Here is a 22,306-nt window from a genome sequence, read left to right on the forward strand (position 1 = left end):
GAGACGTTTTCCTCTCAAAGTAATGTACTTGATGAGGGGAAAAAAAAGTCCAGATTCAGTATTTGGCTGTCCTAATAAGAAATATCATGGATAGCAATGACACTATTTTCATGAGTAATGGGTAACTTCTGTCCTAAAAGGAAATTCCACTGAAGTGTCTTTAAACTGGCATATCCAAACCAATTGCAAATTGCGAGGTAAAAGTCCAAACAGAAAAATATCGCAAAGAAAAACTGAGTATCATGTGCTCATCCTTAGGCTTCCATCTCTGCAAATCTGCAACACTAGAAACAAAGCATGATTCGTGATCTAAAGAATACCTATTATCTACTCAACACAGTTGAAGAGTTACTTGTCTTTCCTTCTGTCTGCTTTTCTTGAATGACTTGGAAATAAATCTCTCCTAGTTCAGCTTTTTTAGAGGAAGAATTTTTCTTAACCTCACAATATTGGGAATCTGTTTCTTATTTGCTTCTAGCTCAGCTTAAAGTAAATACAGACAGACAATTAGTGGCACTCTTTTTATGTGAAGAACCATATTTGATATTACAGCAACAATGGTCTTCCTGAAGTAATTCCCTACTTGGTGCTGAAAGTAATAATCAGTTCATCTTTATTTGCATATAGTATTGCAGCCTTTCTACTTTGTCTAGACATTGCCCGGAAGTAGGTTCCTGTTATAGTAACTTTTACACAGACTGGCTGATTTGCAGAAAGACTCAGAAGATTTTGGCCTTGATAGCTGATTACCATGCATGACCATCCTAGAATAAGAAAAAAAAAAAAATCAATTTGTATAGGTTACAATTCAGTCTCACTGGCTGAAGTATTTACATTCTTAGATGTCCAGTAAAACAATCCTACTAAAATATGTGGCTGAGAGTTGGGGACCTTTTTGGTGTTTTGTGGGTTTTTTGATTTTTTTGTTGTAGTGGGTTTTTTTTCTTTCTTCCTATGTAGTCAAGCAAGAGGGGCAAATCTTTTGAGGGCCTTCAAAAGGACAGTGTGTCACTTAATACTTTCAAACTCCATTTCTGGAGGTCTTCAAAATCTCCTTTCTTTTTACCTAGCTAGTAAATTTAGGAAAAATATATTATGATGACAGTTATGTTTAGGAAAGCTTGCCTCGGTGCAAGCAAAATGCTTTCAAAATCTGTCTAAAGAGAAATACGTTTTGATTATATGTTGAAATTAAAACTGTAGAAATCTGTGCTGTATGGGGCTGCTTAAGTTATGAATCTTTCACATTTCACGTAAACATATTGGTGCTATAACATCTTTAGTGAGTGGTGCATATGTCAGAGACTGAAAGGGTTAATATGTGTTAATACCTCAAAACATTGTGCTAAAATAGCTGCCTCAGCCCCGGGGCAGCCCTTCAAATGGCTGTCCTGAGCAGGCAGGAGGGTGCCCACCCGGAGTGGGGGGTCTGCCCAGCAACAGCAGACTGCAAACAAGGAGCCAAGGTAACACAAGACAGGGAGGGTGGATCAGAGGATGCGCAGTTCTGCATTTCTGATGTGCCTTACCCAGATATGGCCAGAGGTGATATAAAGTTCATTTGAGGAAGGGGCTTGAGACCTCCTAAGAGACCCCTTGTGACGTCTTCCCCCCACTGGTGCCTGCACAGAAGGTAATGAACTTTCTAGAAGAATTGCCATATAAGTCGCCAAGAGGTGTGACTAAGGGCGGAGACTGAGTGATCAAAGACACATCTGCAAAGAGCCTGGTGCGTGCCTGCCACCAGAGGATACCATGCTTGTCGTTTTTGTTGCGGGATCCTAGGGTGGTGATACACCTTTTTTGTTGTCCCTCTTTCTTTTCTTCTCTTTTCTTTACTCTCCTTCCTATAGACATTTTTGATAAGAACCCACGTTGAGTTTTCCAAGTTACCTCTGTTATAAATAAAATGCTTGAATTGATCATTTGGTGTAGTTTCACCTTAATTTAGCCCGAGAGGATTCACAGAACCTGAGTCACTTTTCCCCCCCATAGGCAGGACACAATAGCATATAATTACTTAAGGTGCAAATTTGTCTCTGTTAAGTGTCAAGACATTGTTTTGAGAACTCGTGCTTTATGGATTGGCAGTCTAGCAGAGGAGGAAATACTCTCACCTGTTAATTTTCTTGAAAACTAACTAATCCAGAATACCTTTTTAGGACTAATATTGTGCTCAGCTGTTTTTTCAAATAACAGGTCATACACAAGTCTTGGTCATATATAATTTCAGGGATGTACAAACTGTTCTTTAAAATAAATATTTAAAACTGGTTTGTGGCTTTTTCAGATTAATATATTGTCTACGTCTGCTGGCAGGGTAAAGATTTGACTTCTAGGCTGTACAGGTGAATATCTCAAAGACAGAAAATTAATGCAGAATATTTCTCTTTAAAAATCAAACTATTTTAAATGGGTAGGTAGTAGCTGCATGTTAGATGGTGAAGTCTGCCTGCTGCTAAATAATTGTTTGTTCCCCTTGTTTTATTCATTGTAGTCTGCGGTTAGCTTTACTAAATGAAGCAAAAGAGGTGCGAGCAGCAGGATTGCGAGCCCTCCGCTATCTCATTCGAGACTCCAGTATTCTCCAGAAGGTGCTAAAATTGAAAGTGGATTACTTGATAGCCAGGTAATTTTCCCTTCCTTCCTTGTTGTAAATTGTACACTTGTAAATCACTTGAGACAGGTGAGAAAAGGTGTTTTCATATCCTCTTACATTCTTGATATGTAGCTTTATAAAAGTAATTTTTATTCTGTATGAATAATGTCCCTCTTTAAAAATAGAGGGATAATACATCACACCAGCTAATCCAAATAAAATTCGGATTATTTTGTTACCAATATGCTATTATATATTAGCTGTACTAATATATGATATAGTATGAGTAATTAAAATATTAGACAAATTATACATGTTTTTGAATTGTAAATGCCACTAATCATAAATTAATCTGTGGTGTTATTAGAAGGTTGAAACCTCAATAATTTTCATGTCTTAAGTTTGTTTTATGGGAGTTGTTCTTATTCTTTGTATTATCATAGTACTTCAGACCCTCTAGTACAAAGTCAGGGGAAAAAAGTAGTTCATGCCCAAGAATTTGTAATCTCAGTATAACCCATGACACAACAAAAGAATACCAAAGGGCAAACTAATAATGAGATAATAAGATCAGTATCATGAGTAGATCTAAATATTATAATTTCTAGTGCTTGCTTTGTTAAAATCTTCTTGGATTTAATATACTGGTATGTATGCGTGTGTTTCTGTTTATTTATTATATATATATATAGACACATAGTAAATTTTAGTGTGTTGTTTAATTTTGTTGGAGCAAAAGGACTTTTCTGATCTGAGAACACACAGAGAACATGTTGATGTGAAACATTACAAATACTTTGTTTTAGTTTCTTTTGAAATGACAAATGCAGCTAGCTCAAAATATTTCTTAAAGCTGTTATGCCTTGTCACTGTATATTTGAGAACATTCTAGTGATTTAATTATAATGAAGATAATTGGAAAAAATATAAAATGAAGCTCATTGACAAATCATAATGAGTATGTTTGCTGAAAGGTAGAATTTTTAAACAATCAGTAATAATAGTCTTCTGTTTATTGAATTGCATAAATATTAGTGCGGGATGTTAACAACACTAACTTTCACCTTAACTGTTATAAACAAAATGTGTTTTTTAACTTATTTTAGGTGTATTGACATACAGCAGAGTAATGAAGTAGAAAGAACACAAGCACTTCGGTTAGTCAGAAAGGTAAAATCTAACTACATAAGGTCTTGACAGCTGTGCTGTGCTCACTTTAAGTTTTCTCCGTCAGCATTTTTTTCCCCTACAGTATTTAATACCACACCTTATTTTATCATGTGAGAAGAAATTATAGCTGATAATTCAAGAGAGAAGGGAGGGGTAGTTCTGAGACTTGTTTTGATTTTTATCAAAGTCTTCAGTGGGCTAGAAAAATCCTGCTAGTTTTCCTTTCATAGAGATCAAACTGGACAAGATTTGGGAAAAAATTATCAAATTATGAATGCAGGGGTATAGGAACCATATTATTATGTTTAATCTAATGATTTAACTTTATTGTATGGGAGATTTTCTGCCATTTGAGAAATGAGGGAAATTGCCATCGCTGGAATAATCAGTTGAAGGAATGCTTCTAGCTTTATTGCTTTATCCATAGAGGTTCATGCTGTCTGTAGTTCTTTTTTCAGATACACGATAAGATGTAGTTATTCTGTGGTGGTTACTGTCCTGTGTACACGTGGACGTGAGATGTTTGAAGCTGTGGTAGCTGCATTTAGAAGTTCATCCTAGAGCAATTGGCATATACAGCTACTGAAGCTATTTTTTTCAGGAAAATATAGTACTCTGCCTTTGTACTGGACTTTGCTATTGTCCTGGTTTGGCCCTGGCCGGCAACAAAGGACCACATGGTTGCTCTGTCGCCCCTCCCCCTGCTGGGGTGGGGAGGAGCCTTTCAACCTTTAGGTTGAAAATATGGAAGCTTGATATGCAGTTTCTTTTCTTAAAATGGGCTTACTTGGTTTCTTACAGAAGAGACAATATACTTGATTAACAATTTTGCCAATAAGAGTTTTAAAGCTTAAATACCGAACCCACCCAAACAAATAATAAACACAACCATAAACGAATGGAGGAAGTCACAATTTAGAAAAGTTCTTTGCTAATCTGGTTTAAAAAAGAGCTTCAGTCTAGGGCCAGAATAATTTAAATCAGAAGATGGAATGGAAGCACATTTATAAAGAATTGGTTTTATTTGCGTCAGAAATTTGTCCTCATATTCCTGGGTTTTCTTGAGCATTTGCTAGTTGAGCAAAGACTTCTGTCTTGCTTGAAAGAAACAAGAGGAAGCAAGAGGAATAAATCCATTAGTTTGGCTTAAAGAAAATATCATGAAAGATAAACATTAAAAAGATCATATGGCTAATCACAAGTGCTTTTTTTTTTAATCTATCATTGTACAAGGATGATGTACATGCATGGAATGTACATGCTATACAGGGATGCTGATGATTCTCCAATGCTGAGAACTATGTTGATTAATGATGTTTCCTAACATCTTTTGCTACCTAGAGCATCCTTGTTTCTTAAAAGATAGTGTCAGACAAACAAAAAGCCACCCAACCTGGCTACAAGTAAACACCTTTTTCATGTCCTGTCTGGACTGCAGCAGTTAAGCATGCATTGGCACAGATCAGTCAATACTTGAGAAACTCTCTCTCACAAAGGATACTGTGACACATGTCCTAAATGGCACATTCTGTATTTTCACAATGTCCTTTTATTACCCTACTCTTGCCCTTTTCCCATCTCTCATCTCCCACAAGATCTCAGACTCGGTAGTTTGATACCAGAATTCCTAAAAGATTATATGAAGGTCTTAGGAGAGGAGAATGAATAGCAAATATAACAATCAAATTTAATTAATTTGTGCAGGAGATAATTTACTATGAGCTGTGGAAAAGCTGAACTGGGTTCCACCAGTGTCTCAGAACTATTGTTTTCTGTTTCAAAGTACGAATGCAATTCTTTAACCTCATCTTCGATAGCAAAAATGCCCATGTAAGAATAGCATAGATATAAAACTTGAAAACATTCTCTCACTTTCTTCTCTTTGTTTTCATAGAGTAGAACAAAATGTAAAATATTATTCCTGTTTTATGAATTTATAAAAGGCACTTAATGATAAACTTGTTTAAAAAACAGTGCAGCCTGCTTTTGTTGGAAACAAAAGGGATATTAAATTAAACTCTGGTTAGTCATTCTTCAATTCAAAAATATAAACAATTTGCAATAAATTTGAGACACAATAGAAGAACTGATTTTAACAGCTAATCGCTCCTGTGCCATGGAAATCCTCAGCTGCTAGTTTAGGACAAGCAGAATTTATACCAGATTAAAGAGCAAGATCCTGTGCACACATTAAAGGCAAAAAAACCCACTCTGCCCCCACAAATGAGACTTTTGACTACAAAGGCTAAGTAGCTCTCTATTCACATTTTCTCGTAGTTTGATAAAATTAAATGTACATATCCTGTATACTATGGAACATGAACATCACTAAACAGATGTATTACTAAGGGGAAATAGATTTTTTTTTTTTGTCTGACTGCCTAAAAAGGGAACAACATAATTTGTTATAGTGATACCGTAAGTAGGCAAAAACAAAGACTCTAAAACTCGTTTGGGAATTTTAGAAAGCAAGCATTCTTTATTACAGCGCCGGATGCACAGGGGATATTTCCTCCTAGCGTGCACACCACGTGTCAGAGCAGGCATTCCTTTATTCAATTTCTTATCAATAAGTTTCAGCCCACGAGGCAGTCCCATGCTGCTAATTGGTTACATCATTTACATAACACTTGGTCAGCATTTTCACACTGTGCATGTTCAGTGAGTAGGGGTCCGGGGGTCTTTTCCCCAGGGGGTGTGATTTTTAGTATTATAATGTATTATAATGAAGGATAGGTTACTTTAGGACACTACTTTTAGGACAGAACCAGCCAAAACTAGCCAAGCGCTAACAAGCAGTCTTCTAAGGGTGTTCTCATCTCCTTCAAGGAGAGTTCCCTTGATTTAAAGGCTCTTCTTGGCAGCTTGAAGGCAAAGGTTTAAAACACATTCCTAAACCTTATCCTAAATAAGCAACAAAGTGCTGCTATTCTAACTATACTAAGGCCTTTATGATAACAATAGCCCACTCAACCATGTCACATTTTTTCTACTAATAAATAAAATTGAGATTTAAAAAAAATGCTCAGTATCCAATAAACATTTAAAAACTTTTTAAGTTTAAAGCTGTTGTGGTTTGGCCCCAGCCAGCAACACAGAACCACACAGTCGCTCTATCACCCCTCCCCCCACTGGGGTGAGGAGGAGGATGGGAAGAAAAAGGCAAAACTCGTGGGTTGGGATAAGGGCAGTTTAACAGAACAGCAAACAAAGGAAACAGTAACAACAACAATACTGATAAGGAGAATATACAAAAGCGAGGGAATGCATAGAGCAACTCTTACCGCATGATGCCCAGCATGCTCCCCAGCCGTGACTAACCTTCCCCCGGCCAGCTCCCCGACTCAGCACCTAACATGAGGGCACATGGTATGGAATACCCTGTTCTGTTTGGCCAGGGGGGGTCAGCTGGCCTGGCTGTGTCCCCTCCCAGCTTCTGGTGAAAATTAACCCTGTCCCAGCCAAACCCAGGGCAAATGCATTTAAAGTGTGTATGGTTTTTTGTGACGTATCTATATAAGTTATGATGAAGTTGTATTACACTGCAGTTTTAGGAAGATGAGGTACTATACAAGAGTCTATATAGGGGTGTTGCTGACAGTTGCCTTCCAAATACTATAGCAGCTTCTTTTGTTGACTGTCCTTTTTTGTAGTCTGCAGCAGCATAAGGATCTCTCTACAAAACAGGAGCGTTTAGTCTTGGCTAATTAAAAAGTTGAATCGGTATTGAAGATAGATATCTGGTGCAGTATGAATGAATATTCTAGAAGAGTTTGTAATCTACTCTGTGTTATTGGATAGTGTTCTCTGTCGATAAAGAAATTCTTGGAAAAAATCTGAAGGTAGCAGTAGTTCTTTTTGCAAGTCAGGGGTTTTTTACCCTTTCTTATTATAATAAAATCATATAAAATAAAAAAACTGAAGCAGGAAGAGAATGGTAAATTGACAAATTAATAATTTCAAGAACAAAAGAAAGTGTTTTGATGATTTGCAGGATACAACCAAGTAATATGTGGAGTGGTCTGGTAGTATCTAGGAAAAAAAATGCTAGTGAATCTGTGAGTATATTTAGAGAAATATTATGAAGAAACCAGAGGGCTTTTTCTTTCATTTTTGGCAGATGATCACTGTGAATGCTTCATTGTTCCCCAGTTCTATTACTAATTCTTTGATAGCAGTTGGAAACGATGGTCTTCAAGAAAGAGACAGAATGGTTCGAGCATGTATAGCCATTATCTGTGAACTAGGTAAGATAACTGAAAGCTAATTAAGAAAAATTTTGATGTAGTTGTTATCAGTCTTCTAAGAGATTCTCTTCTGTGGGTTCATATTCAATAGATTGTATTCAAATAATTAAGTATATTTGTTTAATAACTAATGAATTGGATGTTAAATGTTCTTAATGTCCATTTCATATATTTTAGTCATTAGATATAAAACAAAATCACTTTAACTTAAAATTAAAATATCTTAAGTGAAGTATGTGAAGTTTTGAGGTAAATAAATAAAATTGAGATTTTTAAAAAATGTTTAATATCCACTAAACATTTAAAAATTTTTAAATTTAACGCTGTTGTGGTTTAATGACCTGAAGATTTCAGGTACTATACTTTCCTTTAAGATTTACCGGTTTTTGAATTACCTTAAAAACGTTTCCCTGCTGCAGTTGGTGTTTCTGAAACTAATATTGGAAGTAGAGAAAGTTCTATACATGAGGTGCTGATAAATGTACAAGTGTTCAGAACTACAAAACATTTTCCTTTAAAAAATTTTACAGTGGGTGCTGTGATTAGCTGGCTTCTGGAAGCCAGTGTTTGTGTCCATGTAAAGGCTATCTAGACAGTGATTTATACTAACTCCCTATATTTGTATGTGGGTGCTGATTTTTAAAGTTTTTTTCAGTTTTGTATCAATCAATGAGAAATAACTTCAGCAACGTTTTCAAGATACAAAGTTCTGTTTTAAAGAACTAAACAGTCTGTTACTTGTTTATATTCTAGTATCATCTATATATTCATGTCAGTCCAGTGAAGCACAAAACCTTTTTGCAGGGAAATCCAGACACTACTGTATGGAAACTTGGTTGGAAATAAGCTGGGAAATTGCTGCACAATGGTGACTGACTGACCAGTATTTTTGTTGATGATAATTTAATCAAAAAATCTCAATTTATTGCTAATGTCAGTCATTAAAAGCTTTGTTGTGTGCCTCAGCAGTGTTCAGGAAGAAAGGGATACATGTACTAAACATAGGACAAGTTTGTTGTATTGGAAGTTGTGAAATGTTTTCTTCCCTATTACTGGATGAAGTGATGTGTTTTTCTTTATTTAGCACTTCAGAATCCCGAGGTGGTGGCTCTTCGGGGTGGTTTAAGTACCATCTTGAAAAATGTGATTGATTGTCAGCTAAGCCGAATAAATGAGGCTTTGATAACTACAGTTTTGCACCTCATTAATCATCCAAAGACCCGACAGTATGTGCGAGCAGATGTAGAGTTAGAGGTGGGTTCAGTTTTACTTATTTAGTGACAGAAGTTAAACATTGTATTACTAATGAAAATGTTTAATTTTTGCTTCAGATTTCACCCTCTGTATTAGTGCAAAATGTTTAAATGCAACATTTTAGGCTAAGAGCTTAATGATTCATAAAGCAGGAATAACATGACAGATGGGAGTGGGACTGAGGAAAGGGCAAGACCTGTTAACTATTTTCATGTGAAAGTAATGTATGTCTGTCTTTTGTTTAGCGAATTTTAGCTCCTTACACAGATTTCCACTACAGGCATAATCCAGACACAGCAGAAGGACAACTCAAGTAAGTGTTAGTGCTGCTACTTATGCTACCCGTTGTGTTCATGGTACTGGAATTAAAGTATTTTTCTTTCCAAGTGTCAAAATAAAAGCAATTAGCTAATATTAAACTATTTGAAGTTGAATATGATAGCAAGTTAGAATGCAACTTCCTAAAATATTGTTAAGCGTTTCAGATTTGAAAGGGAAAATTCGTTTTACCCTTCTTCGCTTCCCCCCATTATATTTCTTTTACTTAAAAAATCATCACAATCATAATTTTTTTACTTCAGGTATGGGTTTCTTTTTATCTGGCTTTAAACATCCACAATGAGGAGTTTGCATTTGAGCTAGTTTTATGTTTGATGGTTGTATGGTCAGGCTCAGAAATGGAAACAAGAAGTTCCAACTTGATATCAGGGGGAAAAAAAAATAAATTCTGTGAGGCCAGTCAATTGTTGGAACAGGCTGTCCAGAGAGGTCCTGCAGCCTTCACCATTGAGAGTTTCTAAGACTCAACTGGATAAAGCCCTGCATATAACCTGGTCTGATCTCAGAGATGACAACTTCTTTGTGCAGGAGTCTGGACTAGAGACCTCCTGATATTGCTTCCAACTTGAATTATTCAGTTGTTTGTTTTTTTTTATTATCAAATGGCAGTAGACACTTAGGTTTGCATAACCAAATCAGTGTCCAAGTGGCCCCTGCTGTAGTCTTACTGTCAGTGGAGGCTTCAGAGTGAATCATACGACCAAATATAGGTGTTACTTTAGATGTGATCCTCCTACCATGGAACCTCCACTGAAAAAGGAAAAGTAACAATACTTAAAAAATTCTAATCTTTGTGTGTGTACACATTGCATACATATATACACACATATATATGTACGTAACAGATTTTTCTTACTCTGGATTTTGTCCCCCATCTAAAATTTCGGTTAACTACTTTTTACTTGTTATGTTAGTAACACTGTTTGTTTTACAGTAATTAACTGCATATTGTGACATTTGTTGTTTTAATGACAGAGAGGACAGAGAAGCACGGTTCCTAGCTAGTAAAATGGGAATAGTGGCAGCATTTCGATCATGGGCAGGTAAGATTGTTTGTTTGTTTGTTTGAAGTTGGATGACTGGAAGGAGAATTTTATTTTCTAGTGTAAAAGAGTGGTTTATTTAAGCACAGAATCCATCTCTCTTGATCTTGTCTTAATTTCTATCAATATCTTCCTACAATGGTACTAAGATGTGTTTTGATATTGTTAAATTGGAGGATTCATACATAGTTTTCTTTGACTATACTGACAAGACAGCTTTTATTTTTTTATAGAATGCCATATAAGTTGTACCTTGATGGTACTTCTTGATATTTTTTGGGTGAGAGGATGTTGAAAATAGCATTATATCATAAGAATTTCCCTTTGAGATTGTTCTGCCATTGTAAATAAGAAATCTCTGTGCGAAGAGATATCAACAGAATAGTTACATTAGCATGTGCTTTTACCAAGTGCTATAGTTTAAGATAAATCGCGGTATGGACATAGTTTTGGATTTTTCATGGAGAAGACATTTCTAAATCTAAAAAGTAGGTTTTCACATTTTCCTTTCTTTGCAATATTACAATATCTAACATGAAGATATTGGCTCAGGGACTGCTCGTTCTTTTAGTCAAGACAGTCTCTTGCAAATAAACTGAATCAGTTGATATGACTATTTACCAAAATTTTGGTTAGGATTTTTACAGGCTGTACTTAGGAAAGATTCAGACTGTATAGAAAGGCTTTTGCTTTGTAAGACTATTTGCTTTATTTTTTAATGTTCTGAAAATGATCAGTAAGCTTAATTTAACATCCAGGTATGCTTCAAAATTTTCTCACGTGTTCTCACTTGTTTGAGGAGGAAGCTTGGAAAGTTTGTGACAACTTTGAAACTTCTGAGAATCAGTTTCTGATAGGAGTGTTGCTGCATCTTCCTTAACTGAAGACACTTAGAACTAATAGAATAAGCCTAAAAAGTTCAAGTGACTGAAGAAACAATTGTCTTGGAATATATTACTTGCTGTGGTACTTTCACTGTTATGTGTTCTTCCTTTTTGTTTTTTATATTACTTGTTGTATTGAAGACTAACATCTTAGCAGTTTTTAGTACAAAAATGTCCTTACACTGTCAGTCTTCCCAAAGGACATGTAGCAAAACCAGGCTTGAGGGTGGTTTTGGTTTTATTTTGTTATGGCTTTTTGGGTGTTTTGTTGTTTGGGTCTTTGTTGGTTTTTTTCCTGTCTGTAATGTCTGCTTTGTTCTACTGTTCTGCTCTCCTTATTCTCCAGATTGGGTTATTCTTTAGAGCTAATTACTGTGTCCTTTATCCTTGTGTGCCATCATGTCCTTAGAGTTGAAATTGGGGCATGCAGCAATGACTGCATGCACCCAAATCTATTCCTGCATTGCGATTGGGATGTGGCTGTGTATTGGATTTGCGTGGCAAGGTTTTGGTAGTGGGGGGGCTATAGGGGTGACTTCTGTGAGAAGCTGCGAGAAGCTTCCCCAATGCCAAATAGAGCCAATGCCAGCCAGCTCCAAGACGGACCCGGCGCTGCCCAAGGCCGAGCCAATCAGCAACAGTGGTAGCACCTCTGGGATAACGTATTTAAGAAGGGGGAAAAAACTGCTGCGCAACAGCAGCTGGAATATAGGAGTGGAGGAGTGAGACTATGTGAGAGAAACAACTCTGCAGACACCAAGGTCAGTGAAGAAGGGGGGGGAGGAGGTGCTCCAGGTGCTAGAGCAGAGACTCCCCTGCAGCCCATGGAGAAGGCCGTGGTGAGGCAGGCTGTCCCCCTGCAGCCCATGGAGGTCCACAGTGGAGCAGATATCCACCTGCAGCCCGTGGAGGACCCCATGCCAGAGCAGGTGGATGTCTGAAGGAGGCTGTGACCCCATGGAGAGCCCGCGCTGGAGCAGGCTCCTGCCAGGACCTGTGGCCCTGTGGAGAGAGGAGCCCACTCTGCAGCAGGTTTGCTGGCAGAGCTTGTGACCCCGTGGGGGACTCATACTGGAGCAGCCTGTTCCTGAAGGACTGCACCCTGTGGAAGGGACCTATGCTGGGGCAGTTTGTGAAGAACTGCACCCTGTGGGAAGGACCCATATTGGAGAAGTTTGTGGAGGACTGTCTCCAGTGGGAGGGACCTTCACACTGGAGCAGGGGAAGAATGTGAGGAGGAAGGAGTGGCAGAGACAACGTGTGATGAACTGACCACAACCCTCATTCTCTGTCCCCCAGCGCCGCTCAGGGGGAGGAGGTAGCAAAAATCAGGAGTCAGGTTGAGCCCTGGAAGAAGGGAGTGGTGGGGGGAAGGTGTTTTAAGATTTAGTTTTTATTTCTCGTTATCCCACTCTGATTTGATTGGTGATAAATTAAATTAATTTCCCCAAGTTGAGTCTGTTTTGCTTGTCATGGTAATTAGTGTATGATCTCTCCCTGTCCTTATCTCGACCCATGAGCCTTTCATTATATTTTCTGTCCCTCTGTCCAGTTGAGGATGGGGAGTGATACAGTGGCTTTGGCGGGCATCTAGTGTCCAGCCAAGGTCAACCCACCACAGGCCATTGTATGTTCTTTGGGGGGGAAGGCTGAGGTGCACTGTGGAACATGTTTAAATGCCATTAATGTGTATGTGGCCACATGTGCTTGTCATAAGATTTTGTGACATGGAAGTTCTGAACTTGAGGACTTTCTTCAAGTTCATATAAAGCACATGTCATTGAAGTTAAATTTGTATTAGTGAAAATAAATAGATGAGTAGGTTATACTTTTCATCTTTTAGTAATTTTTAATGAATGAAAAATTTGGTTTATTTATAATATGTAAGGCAAACCTGGCTTCTTTTTGATCGTTTAAAGCTGCATTTTGGAGAAACTTGTTTGTTTTCTGGATAGCATGTTACTGTGAGTTTTAATTTATTCTGCAATGTATGAAAAGTAATTGTCAAGGAAACAAGGAAGGTTTTTGCAGCCACATTTTGAATGAAGAGATTGTATGTAATTTGAGGCTGAAAATCAGTGTAATCATTAGCTTCAGGAGGTGTTCTGTAACATTTATAAACAATTTGAGGGTTTACCCTATTAATATTGAAATATTAAACTAGTTCAGTAAAAATATAGTGTAAAAGGACCACATTATAAGAGACTTTATGCAAAGTAAAATCAACTGTGTTGAAAAGAAGAAGGAAGAAATTTTTTACAGTGGGGGTGGTGAAACGCTGGAACAGAATGCCCAGAGAGGTGGTAATGCCCTATTCGTGGAAACATTCAAGGTCAAGTTGGATGGGGCTCTGAACAACCTGATGTAGTTGAAAATGCCCCTGCTCACTGCAGGGGGGTTGGACTAGATGACCTTTAAAGGTCCCTTCCAACTCAAACTGTTCTATGATTCTGTGAAAATTCTGGAGATGAGCACTTGTCATTTGGTAAAAGATAATTAAAAACGATGCACAGAGAATGTTATTCCAAGTGTGTTTAACTCACTGTCTAGAATACACCTAAGACTAAAGGTAACTAAATAATTTGTTAAAGATACAGCTTTTGCTGGAGAAACTGCTCACAGTTCTGCCAAGATGATGCACATCTTTCAGGTTTAAGATTTATTTTTATTGACAATTTTTTCTTTCTGCCATTTCTTCCATGTAAATATTGGTTTTGCAGATAATTTGAGAATAGTTTATCATAGAAAGGGTAAAAGTAGCTATAGTTTTTAATGAAGAAACAAAGTTTTGTGATTAGAAAGCTTTGCTAAACATTGATTAGAAAGGAGATGACATTATAAAGGTGAAAAATGTGTATGATCAGTAGTTTTTATCATCTATGCTTGTACTGAAACTGGAAATCAAATTTAACAATGTGTCTAATGCTTTTGTTTTGTTTGGTGATGGGATATTATTATGTATTTAATGTTTTCTAGGTATTATCAGTCTGTGCAAACCTGGAAGTTCTGGGATTCAGTCTCTTATTGGGGTACTCTGTATACCAAATATGGAAATACGGGTAGGTGGTAAATATTTAGTACTGATATAGGAATAATATTGGATGTTTTAATTAACATTTAAAATTTTATCAGTTTAGTCATTTAAATGTAGACTCCAATTATGAGACTACTAGCCTTGACTTCATTTGACCTCCAAGTCTAAGTCTATAATTCCATTATAAAATTCCTGTGTGATCTTAAGCAAGTTGCTTGCCTTTTCTGTCTCAGCTCCTTACACATAAAATGAGAATGGAATCGCACCCTGCATGTCTGAGAGGAGGGAATGGAGGAGAGAAAAGTGCATAAACTAATTTTTACTCTGGCCACAAGTCAAAGCAAGTTCACAGTACCTGCAGTTATGAGTTTAAAGCATTGAATCTGAGATAAATAAAAATGTTTCTTCCCAATTACCTGCTAAATGAAGAAGTTGATGATGGCAGCACTAACTGTTCTAAAAAACTGTAATCCAAGTAGCCTGTTTCTGTAGAATTCATAGTGACAGTCAGGCACACTTCTAAAGTAAGCAAGCCCCTTCCCTTCTCTTCTCCAGATTCATTCATATTATGAAAATAAGCATGTTATTCTAAAAGAAACCCTGAAACAAAGACACCAATTTTAGCACTCTAGAAATCTCAACTTCAATATTAATTGTGAACAAAAAGACCATTTTTTGTAAATCTATAAAATTTTTGCCTTTTTTTTGGTAGCAAGGTCTGCTTGAGGTTCTTTATGATATATTTCGACTTCCTCTCCCTGTTGTTGCAGAAGAATTTATTGAGGCACTTCTTAGTGTAGGTAAGTATTTTACTACTGGTTCACATAAAAATTCTTTATGTTAAGCTCTTCTACAAATTTGAACCCTTCATTGTTTCCTCTATATTGTAAGTTATGTCATTCTTAACTGTTTCATCACTGAATTCATTGGGTCTTCTGAAGTCCTGTTTAAAACTTTATCAACTGTTCAGTGTTGATCAAGCTACTAGAAGTCTAACTTTCTTCTGACATCCTTACTATATATCAGTTGTATGTTTCATACAAGAGCAGTAGTGGAGCATTTACACAAAAGACTGTGTAAGTACATTACTACAAATTAGACTTCTTTTGAAGTGTTTAGAAGCATTAGTAATGTAGAAGTGTTGGTGAATGTTACAGAAGTTACAAAAAAGGATCTTTTCTATATATTGTGTATCTACTAGCTATCTCCGCTGCACTTCAGCAGACTTTTACTTGTCCTAGGGCAAGTGTATGTGTTTTCATGGCTAAATATTTAGCAGAGTTAGTCTTTTATCTTTAGAATTACTCCTTTGTAAACCTAAGAGTATCTTCTGTTTTGTCTCACAGTGCAAAAGTACAAGCCCAAAAGGAGCAAGTCTCAGCCTTTAATGTTTCAGCAATTCTCTTCTTCAAACTCTGGTTATAAATGTCTTTCTCATGTGGTTGTATAATCAAGCTTAATCTTTGTTCTGCACTTATGAGTAAATAAATCATGATTTGTTGCAAACTTGCTACTTTGCGACATATGGATGTATGGTTTTAAAATTTAGGTGTTTGTGATATTTTCTGTTAAACAAGTTTAATGTGTTTATGAATTGGAAATTTCATTATTTTGGTTCATACTTAAATGAGATCTTTGTCCTAGCTTTGAAGTTAGCCTTGATTTGTGCAGGAGTGTAGATTAGATGACTTGTTAGAGAACCCTTCTGACGAAATTTTCTATAATTTTAAACCTGACTTAACAATTAGAACTATTAATTATGTACTGACAACTTTTAAAATAACACTGTGAAATCCAGTGTTATAATTACAGTTGTCCATATTTTCTTGTTATAGATCCAAGCAGGTTTCAGGACTGCTGGAGACTTTCTGATGGCTTTGTAGCTGCTGAAGCTAAAACTGTACTACCACATCGAGCCAGGTCAAGGTCAGCATTTGCAAACTCAGTCTAAACTCTTGATTTAGTTTTTTGTTGTTGGTGGTAAAAATATTTGTTGTTTTCTTGCAGACACAATAAGAAATGTTCTTTCTAAACCATTTCCATACTTTTTTCTCCTTAGGCCTGATCTCATGGATAATTATTTGGCTTTAGTGCTTTCAGCTTTTATTACTAATGGACTTCTAGAGGTAACTAATGTCTTGAAGTTTAAATACATGCTTGCTAATTTTTTTTTTCTATAAACATTAAAATAAGATGTTATACATTAAATGTAATTTTTTTTAACCTTTCTGAAGGGTCTGGTTGAAGTGATCACAAGTAGTGATGACCATGTATCTGTTAGAGCAACTATCCTTTTAGGAGAACTTTTGCATATGGTAAGTAAGACTTTTTGATGAGAATAAGTAGTATTGGTAGCTCACTGTAAATAGATATTTCCTATTATAGCTTTGAATTTATGTTAAAAATTTGGAGCATCCACTTTTCATCAAAATAATGGTTCATTTTATATTACAGCATATGGCACTTCATATATTAAAGCCAGCATGAATTGATAGGAAGGCGATTTAGAATGTACTGAAAGTGCTAGAGCTTCTGCTCCAAGGATAATCCTCAGTAATGAGTTGTATTTTTAAGCTGGAGTCCTGCAAACTCACTCATTGGTTACTGTGTTTGGGAAAAGGACTATTGATGCTTTTTGCTTTTCCTAAAATGATGGTAGCTCTGTGGCAGTGTGTTTAGCTTTCTGCCTTGCAGGCTAGACAGATGAAACTTTTTTCATGTTCAGCTTGATGTGACTTTGGCACTTTGTATTATTCATTCAGGCAACTCCAGCTTGATGGAGTGCTCTTTCAGCACTGCTGTTGGTAGGCCCTGCTGCAGAGAAGCTGAAGGAACCTTGCTTTGTTCCTTTTCCCTCTCCTTAAAATCTCTCTAATAGTAGCTTCTCTTTTTTTTTCCTTGACGCTGTATCGTAAGAAGATTAAAGTCTACCATTCCACACTGACTGGATTTATACTTATTTCAACAGCTAGAGATGAGAGGAAATTGTAAATTTATTCATAGAATCATAGAATATCTCAAGTTGGATGGGACCCATAAGGATCATCAAGTCCAACTCCCTGCTCCTCGCAGGACTACCTAAAACTAAACCATATGACTAAGAGCACCGTCCAGATGCTCCTTGAGCTCTGACAAGCTTGGTGCCGTGATCACTTCCCTGGGGAGCCTGTTCCAGTGACCGACCACCTCTCAGTGAAGAACCTTTTCCTAATATCCAGTCTGAACTTCCCCTGATGCAGCTTCATTCCATTTCCTTGTGTCCTGTCGCTTGTCTCCAGAGAGAGATCAGCACCTCCCCCTCCGCTGACCCCCTTGAGGAGGCTGTAGACTGCAATGAGGTCACCCCTCAGCCTTCTCTTCTCCAAGCTGAACAAACCAAGTGACCCTTGCCGCTCCTTGTAACTCTTGCCCTTGAGGCTTTTCACCATCTTGGTCACCCTCCTCTGGACACACTCTAACAGTTTAATGTCCTTCTTATATTGAGGCACCCAAAACTGCACACAGTACTCAAGGTGGGGGGGCCATACCAGTGCAATGTAGAGTGGGACAATCACCTCCCTCGACCTGCTAGCTATGCTGTGCTCGATGCACCACATGGTTGGTCCTTTTGGCTGCCAGGGCACACTGTTGACTCATATTCAACTTGCCATCAACCCAAACCCCCAGATCTCTTTCTGTGGGGCTGCTCTCCAGCCTCTCATTCCCCAATTTGTATGTATAACCAGGATTACCCTATCCCAGGTGGAGAATCTGGCACTTGCTCCTGTTAAATTTCAGAGTTGGTGATTGCCCAGCTCTCTAGTCTATCCAGATCTCTCTGTAAGGCCTCTCTACCCTCAAGGGAGTCCACAGCTCCTCTTAGTTTAGTATTGTCGGCAAACTTACTTAATGTACATTCGACTCCTGCATCCAGATAATTTATAAAAACATTAAAGAGCACTGGTCCTAAAATTGAGCTCTGCAGAACCCCACTGGTGACTGGCTGCCAGCCTGATGTAACCCTATTTACTTATAACCCTTTGAGCCTGACCTGTCAGCCAATTGCTCACCCAACATATTATGGACCTGTCTAGCTGTATGCTGGACAGTTTATCCAGAAGGATACTGTGAGAGACAGTGTCAAAAGCTTTGCTAAAATAAAAAATCCCCACATCTACTGACTTCCCTTGGTCAACTAGATGGGTGACCTTGTCATGAAAGGAAATTAAGTTAGTTAAGCAGGACTTTCTCTTTGTGAATCCATGCTGACTATGATCAATGACTGCATTGTCTCTCAAGTGTTTTTCAGTAACTCCCACAATAACCTTCTCCATAATTTTACCAGGCACTGAAATGAGGCTGACAGGCCTGTAATTACCAGGGGCTTCCTTCTTACCCTTCTTGAAAATTGGGACGACATTTGCTAGCTTCCAGTTGACTGGGCCCTCCCCAGACTCCCAAGACCCTTGGCAAATAATGAAGAGAGGTCCCACCATGACATCGGCCAGCTCTGTTAGTACCCTGGGATGAATCCTATTGGGCCCCATAGATTTGTGTGCATCCAGCTGGAGCAGCAAATCTCAAACAAATTCAGGGTTGACTGGGAGTTTGTCATCCCACCCAGTCACGGTCTTCCAACACAGGGCTCTGGGAGTCCCAGGGCCCATCATCGGTGTTGAAGACAGAGGTAAAGAAGGCATTAAATGTCTCCGCTTTGTCTACATCCCTATTTGTGCGGTGACCGAACTCATCAAGTAATGGACCAATGTTATCTCTGATTCTCCTTTTGCTATTAACATATTTAAATAAAGCCCTTTTTGTTGTTCTTCACGGTGCTGACCAGCTTGAACTCTAATCATTCTTTGGCCGCACAAATTTCTCCCTACGATGGCGAACAGCATCTCTGTAGCCTTCTCGTGTTGCCTGTCCTTGCTTCCAAAGTCCATACATTTTCCTTTTCCACCTAAGTTCTAGAAGAACCCTGCTCAGCCAAGCCGGCCTTCTGCCCCGCTTGCTTGACTTCTGACACTTTGGAATTTCCTGCTCCTTCACTCTTAAGAGATGGCTCTTGAAAAGTGACCAGCTTCCATGGACTCCAATACCTTCAAAAGCAGATTCCCAGGGGACCTTACTAACTAGCTCCTTCAGCAGCCCGAGGTCTACTCTCCCCATATCCAGCGTCACAGTTTTTCTCCTGTCACCAGTGATTTGAAACTCAAGTATTTCATGGTCACTGTGACCAAGACAGCCACCAGTCACCACTTTGCCCACAAGTCCCTCTCTGTTTGCAAACAAGAAATCTAGGAGGGCACCTTTCCTTGTCAGGTCCCTTAGTACTTGCACCAAGAAGTGATCTTCAACATGCTTCAGGAATTTCCTGGACCTGTTTGTGTCCACTGTATGATATTCCCAGTTGATGTCTGGGAAGTTAAAATCACCCATAAGGACAAGGGCAGTTGATCTAGAAATATCCCTTAATTCCTTGTAGAATAATTCATTGGTGTCGTCATCTGGACTAGGTGGTCGATAGTAGATTCCCACAACAACATCTACTTTATTTGCTTTCCCCTTAATCCTTACCCAGAGGCTCTCAACTGTGTCACTGCCAAGTGCAAGCGCCATACAATCCAACCCCTCCCTTACATACAGCGCCACTCCCCCCCCCCCCCCCCCCCCCCCCCCCCCCCCGGCCTCGCCTGCCCTGCCTATCCCTCCTGAAGAGCCTGTAACTGTCCATCACGGCACTACGCTATTTGTCTTCCTCAGGTTTCTTTAGCCTACTCCAGACCAAAACCAACCAACCAACCAACCAAAAGAAACCTGCTTGAAGAGCAGAACCTAACCTAAATTATTTTGGTATAGAGACGATATTGTTTTCATATACACTCCAGTGCTACCTTTCAGCTTGCTGAGAAACTGTTAGTCATATGTGAAGTGATATGATTTACCTTTTTTGTGAAACAGTTCTTTCTTTTTCATGGCCTTTCTTGATGGCTAGAAGCATATGCAGCAGAGCACTTTTTGATCAGTTTTTTTGTGGTTTGTTTTTTTTTTGTTTAATTAGATCAAGTATTCAAACTGGTATGTGTAATTATTGCTCTGACGTTATGCAAAAGGTAGTTTGGTTATCATGCATTTGTGAAAATCTTGTGAGAAGTGGTAGATTCTTCAAATGCTGATCTTAAAGAGATGTAGTAATAAGTTATTCTAACTAGTCTTCTGTTGTTATTTAGGCAAACACAATCCTTCCTCATTCTCACAGCCATCACCTGCACTGCTTACCAACGCTAATGAATATGGCAGCATCTTTTGACATCATGAAAGAGAAAAGACTGTAAGAATTCTAAGTTACACTCAAAAGTGAAAATATGTATGTCTCCTTTTCCCTCTGCAGTTGAGTGAAAACCTACATTAGGAGTTTTCTGATGGCTGAAATTATTGCTAACTTTATTTAAAAGAAAAATAGAATATAGAAATGCTCTGTGACACTTACTAGGGAAATAGTTTCCAGTGCATGATTCCAAAAGTGTGATCTATTTACAGTAACAATTTACAAATTCAGAAGTCTGGAAAGAAAGTTTTGAGAGTAGATTTGAGAACACTTTTGCATAGATTGCAAGATTTTTTATTTTTTTTTTACACAGAATTTTTCTTAAATGAACTCTGAGGCACTGTTTGACCAAGCACCATCTGAGATGTGTTCTATGTGTTTGACCTCTGCATTATTTCACACTTCTTTTTTGGCATTTTGATACAATTAAGCTTTCCAAACTAAAAAAGCCTGTACTATTTTTTTTCTTTTGGTGTTTATCTATAGCTAATTAAATAGAAATAGACCAAATCAGTGAATCATTATTAGCATAAACAAGAGCAAAAAAAGGTAATATTGGTATGGGGCTGTTTTTTTTTTTAAACCTTTTTTTCTTCAGAAGAAAATGGTAATTGTAACAATAGTAATTATGTTAAAACTTTCTGGTGCATTTGCTTGAAGTCTGCACTGATAACTTTTTCAGTTCATTTCATTTCCATTTAAATATAAGACTATGAACAGAAATTTTTAACAACTTCATGCAGCATTCTGCAGTGGCATGTTAAGCAGCATTAGGAACTGTTTGGCACTCATGGTAATCAAATGAGATATATTTAGGCATCTGACTTGAAACAAATGTTTATATAAGCTTTCTATTCCTCTTTGAATGAGAAATACCTGAATTTTGAAATTTAAAAAACCTGTGGGCTTTTTTGTTTTCCTTATTTTTTAGAATTTCTCTATACAACTACTTATCTTTCAATTTAACCTCAGAAGTGCTCTGTCATAAAATACCATCTTCCGGATACTTCACACAATTTAAACCTCTTGAGGAAAGAAGTCAAATAAATTGATAGATTCCAGTGTCTTTAAAATGTGTTTCTGTAACTCAGTGGTCTTACTTGCATTTCTTTGTAGAAGACCATTTAAATTGAGTGTGTTGGGGTTTTTTTTAATAGAAAATAATAGGAAATGTTTTTGTTAATTACTCTCACCATTCCTGATCTATTTTGTCAGGTCAGTATTCTGGTACATGTATCATAACTTCATATTTTATCTTTTGTTATGTTGTCAGTGATAAATTGCAGAATCTTTTTGAACTGCTACTGTGAAATAATAAATGCTGCTTGTAGAGTGCTTCCCAGAAACTTAATGCTCTTCTGCTTTTTAGTTTTGAAGGTTTCTGATTCAAAGATCCGGTAAAAACCTAACAGTACAATGTATAATG

General features: G+C 37.6%; 1 protein-coding gene across 1 annotated transcript in view; it reads left to right on the forward strand.

The window, feature by feature from the left end:
- Positions 1-22,306, forward strand: part of LOC142365591 (rapamycin-insensitive companion of mTOR-like) — a 127,131-nt gene that overhangs the window by 63,922 nt on the left and 40,903 nt on the right. The window contains exons 5-16 of the mRNA XM_075446498.1: positions 2,498-2,629; positions 3,706-3,769; positions 7,890-8,016; positions 9,101-9,270; positions 9,516-9,583; positions 10,585-10,652; positions 14,513-14,595; positions 15,283-15,370; positions 16,406-16,496; positions 16,630-16,696; positions 16,805-16,885; positions 20,783-20,883. Coding sequence (XP_075302613.1) covers positions 2,498-2,629; positions 3,706-3,769; positions 7,890-8,016; positions 9,101-9,270; positions 9,516-9,583; positions 10,585-10,652; positions 14,513-14,595; positions 15,283-15,370; positions 16,406-16,496; positions 16,630-16,696; positions 16,805-16,885; positions 20,783-20,883 — 1,140 coding nt within the window. The remainder of the gene's footprint in view (positions 1-2,497; positions 2,630-3,705; positions 3,770-7,889; positions 8,017-9,100; positions 9,271-9,515; positions 9,584-10,584; positions 10,653-14,512; positions 14,596-15,282; positions 15,371-16,405; positions 16,497-16,629; positions 16,697-16,804; positions 16,886-20,782; positions 20,884-22,306) is intronic.

Source organism: Opisthocomus hoazin, chromosome W (assembly GCF_030867145.1).
Source record: "Opisthocomus hoazin isolate bOpiHoa1 chromosome W, bOpiHoa1.hap1, whole genome shotgun sequence".
NCBI lineage: Eukaryota > Metazoa > Chordata > Aves > Opisthocomiformes > Opisthocomidae > Opisthocomus > Opisthocomus hoazin.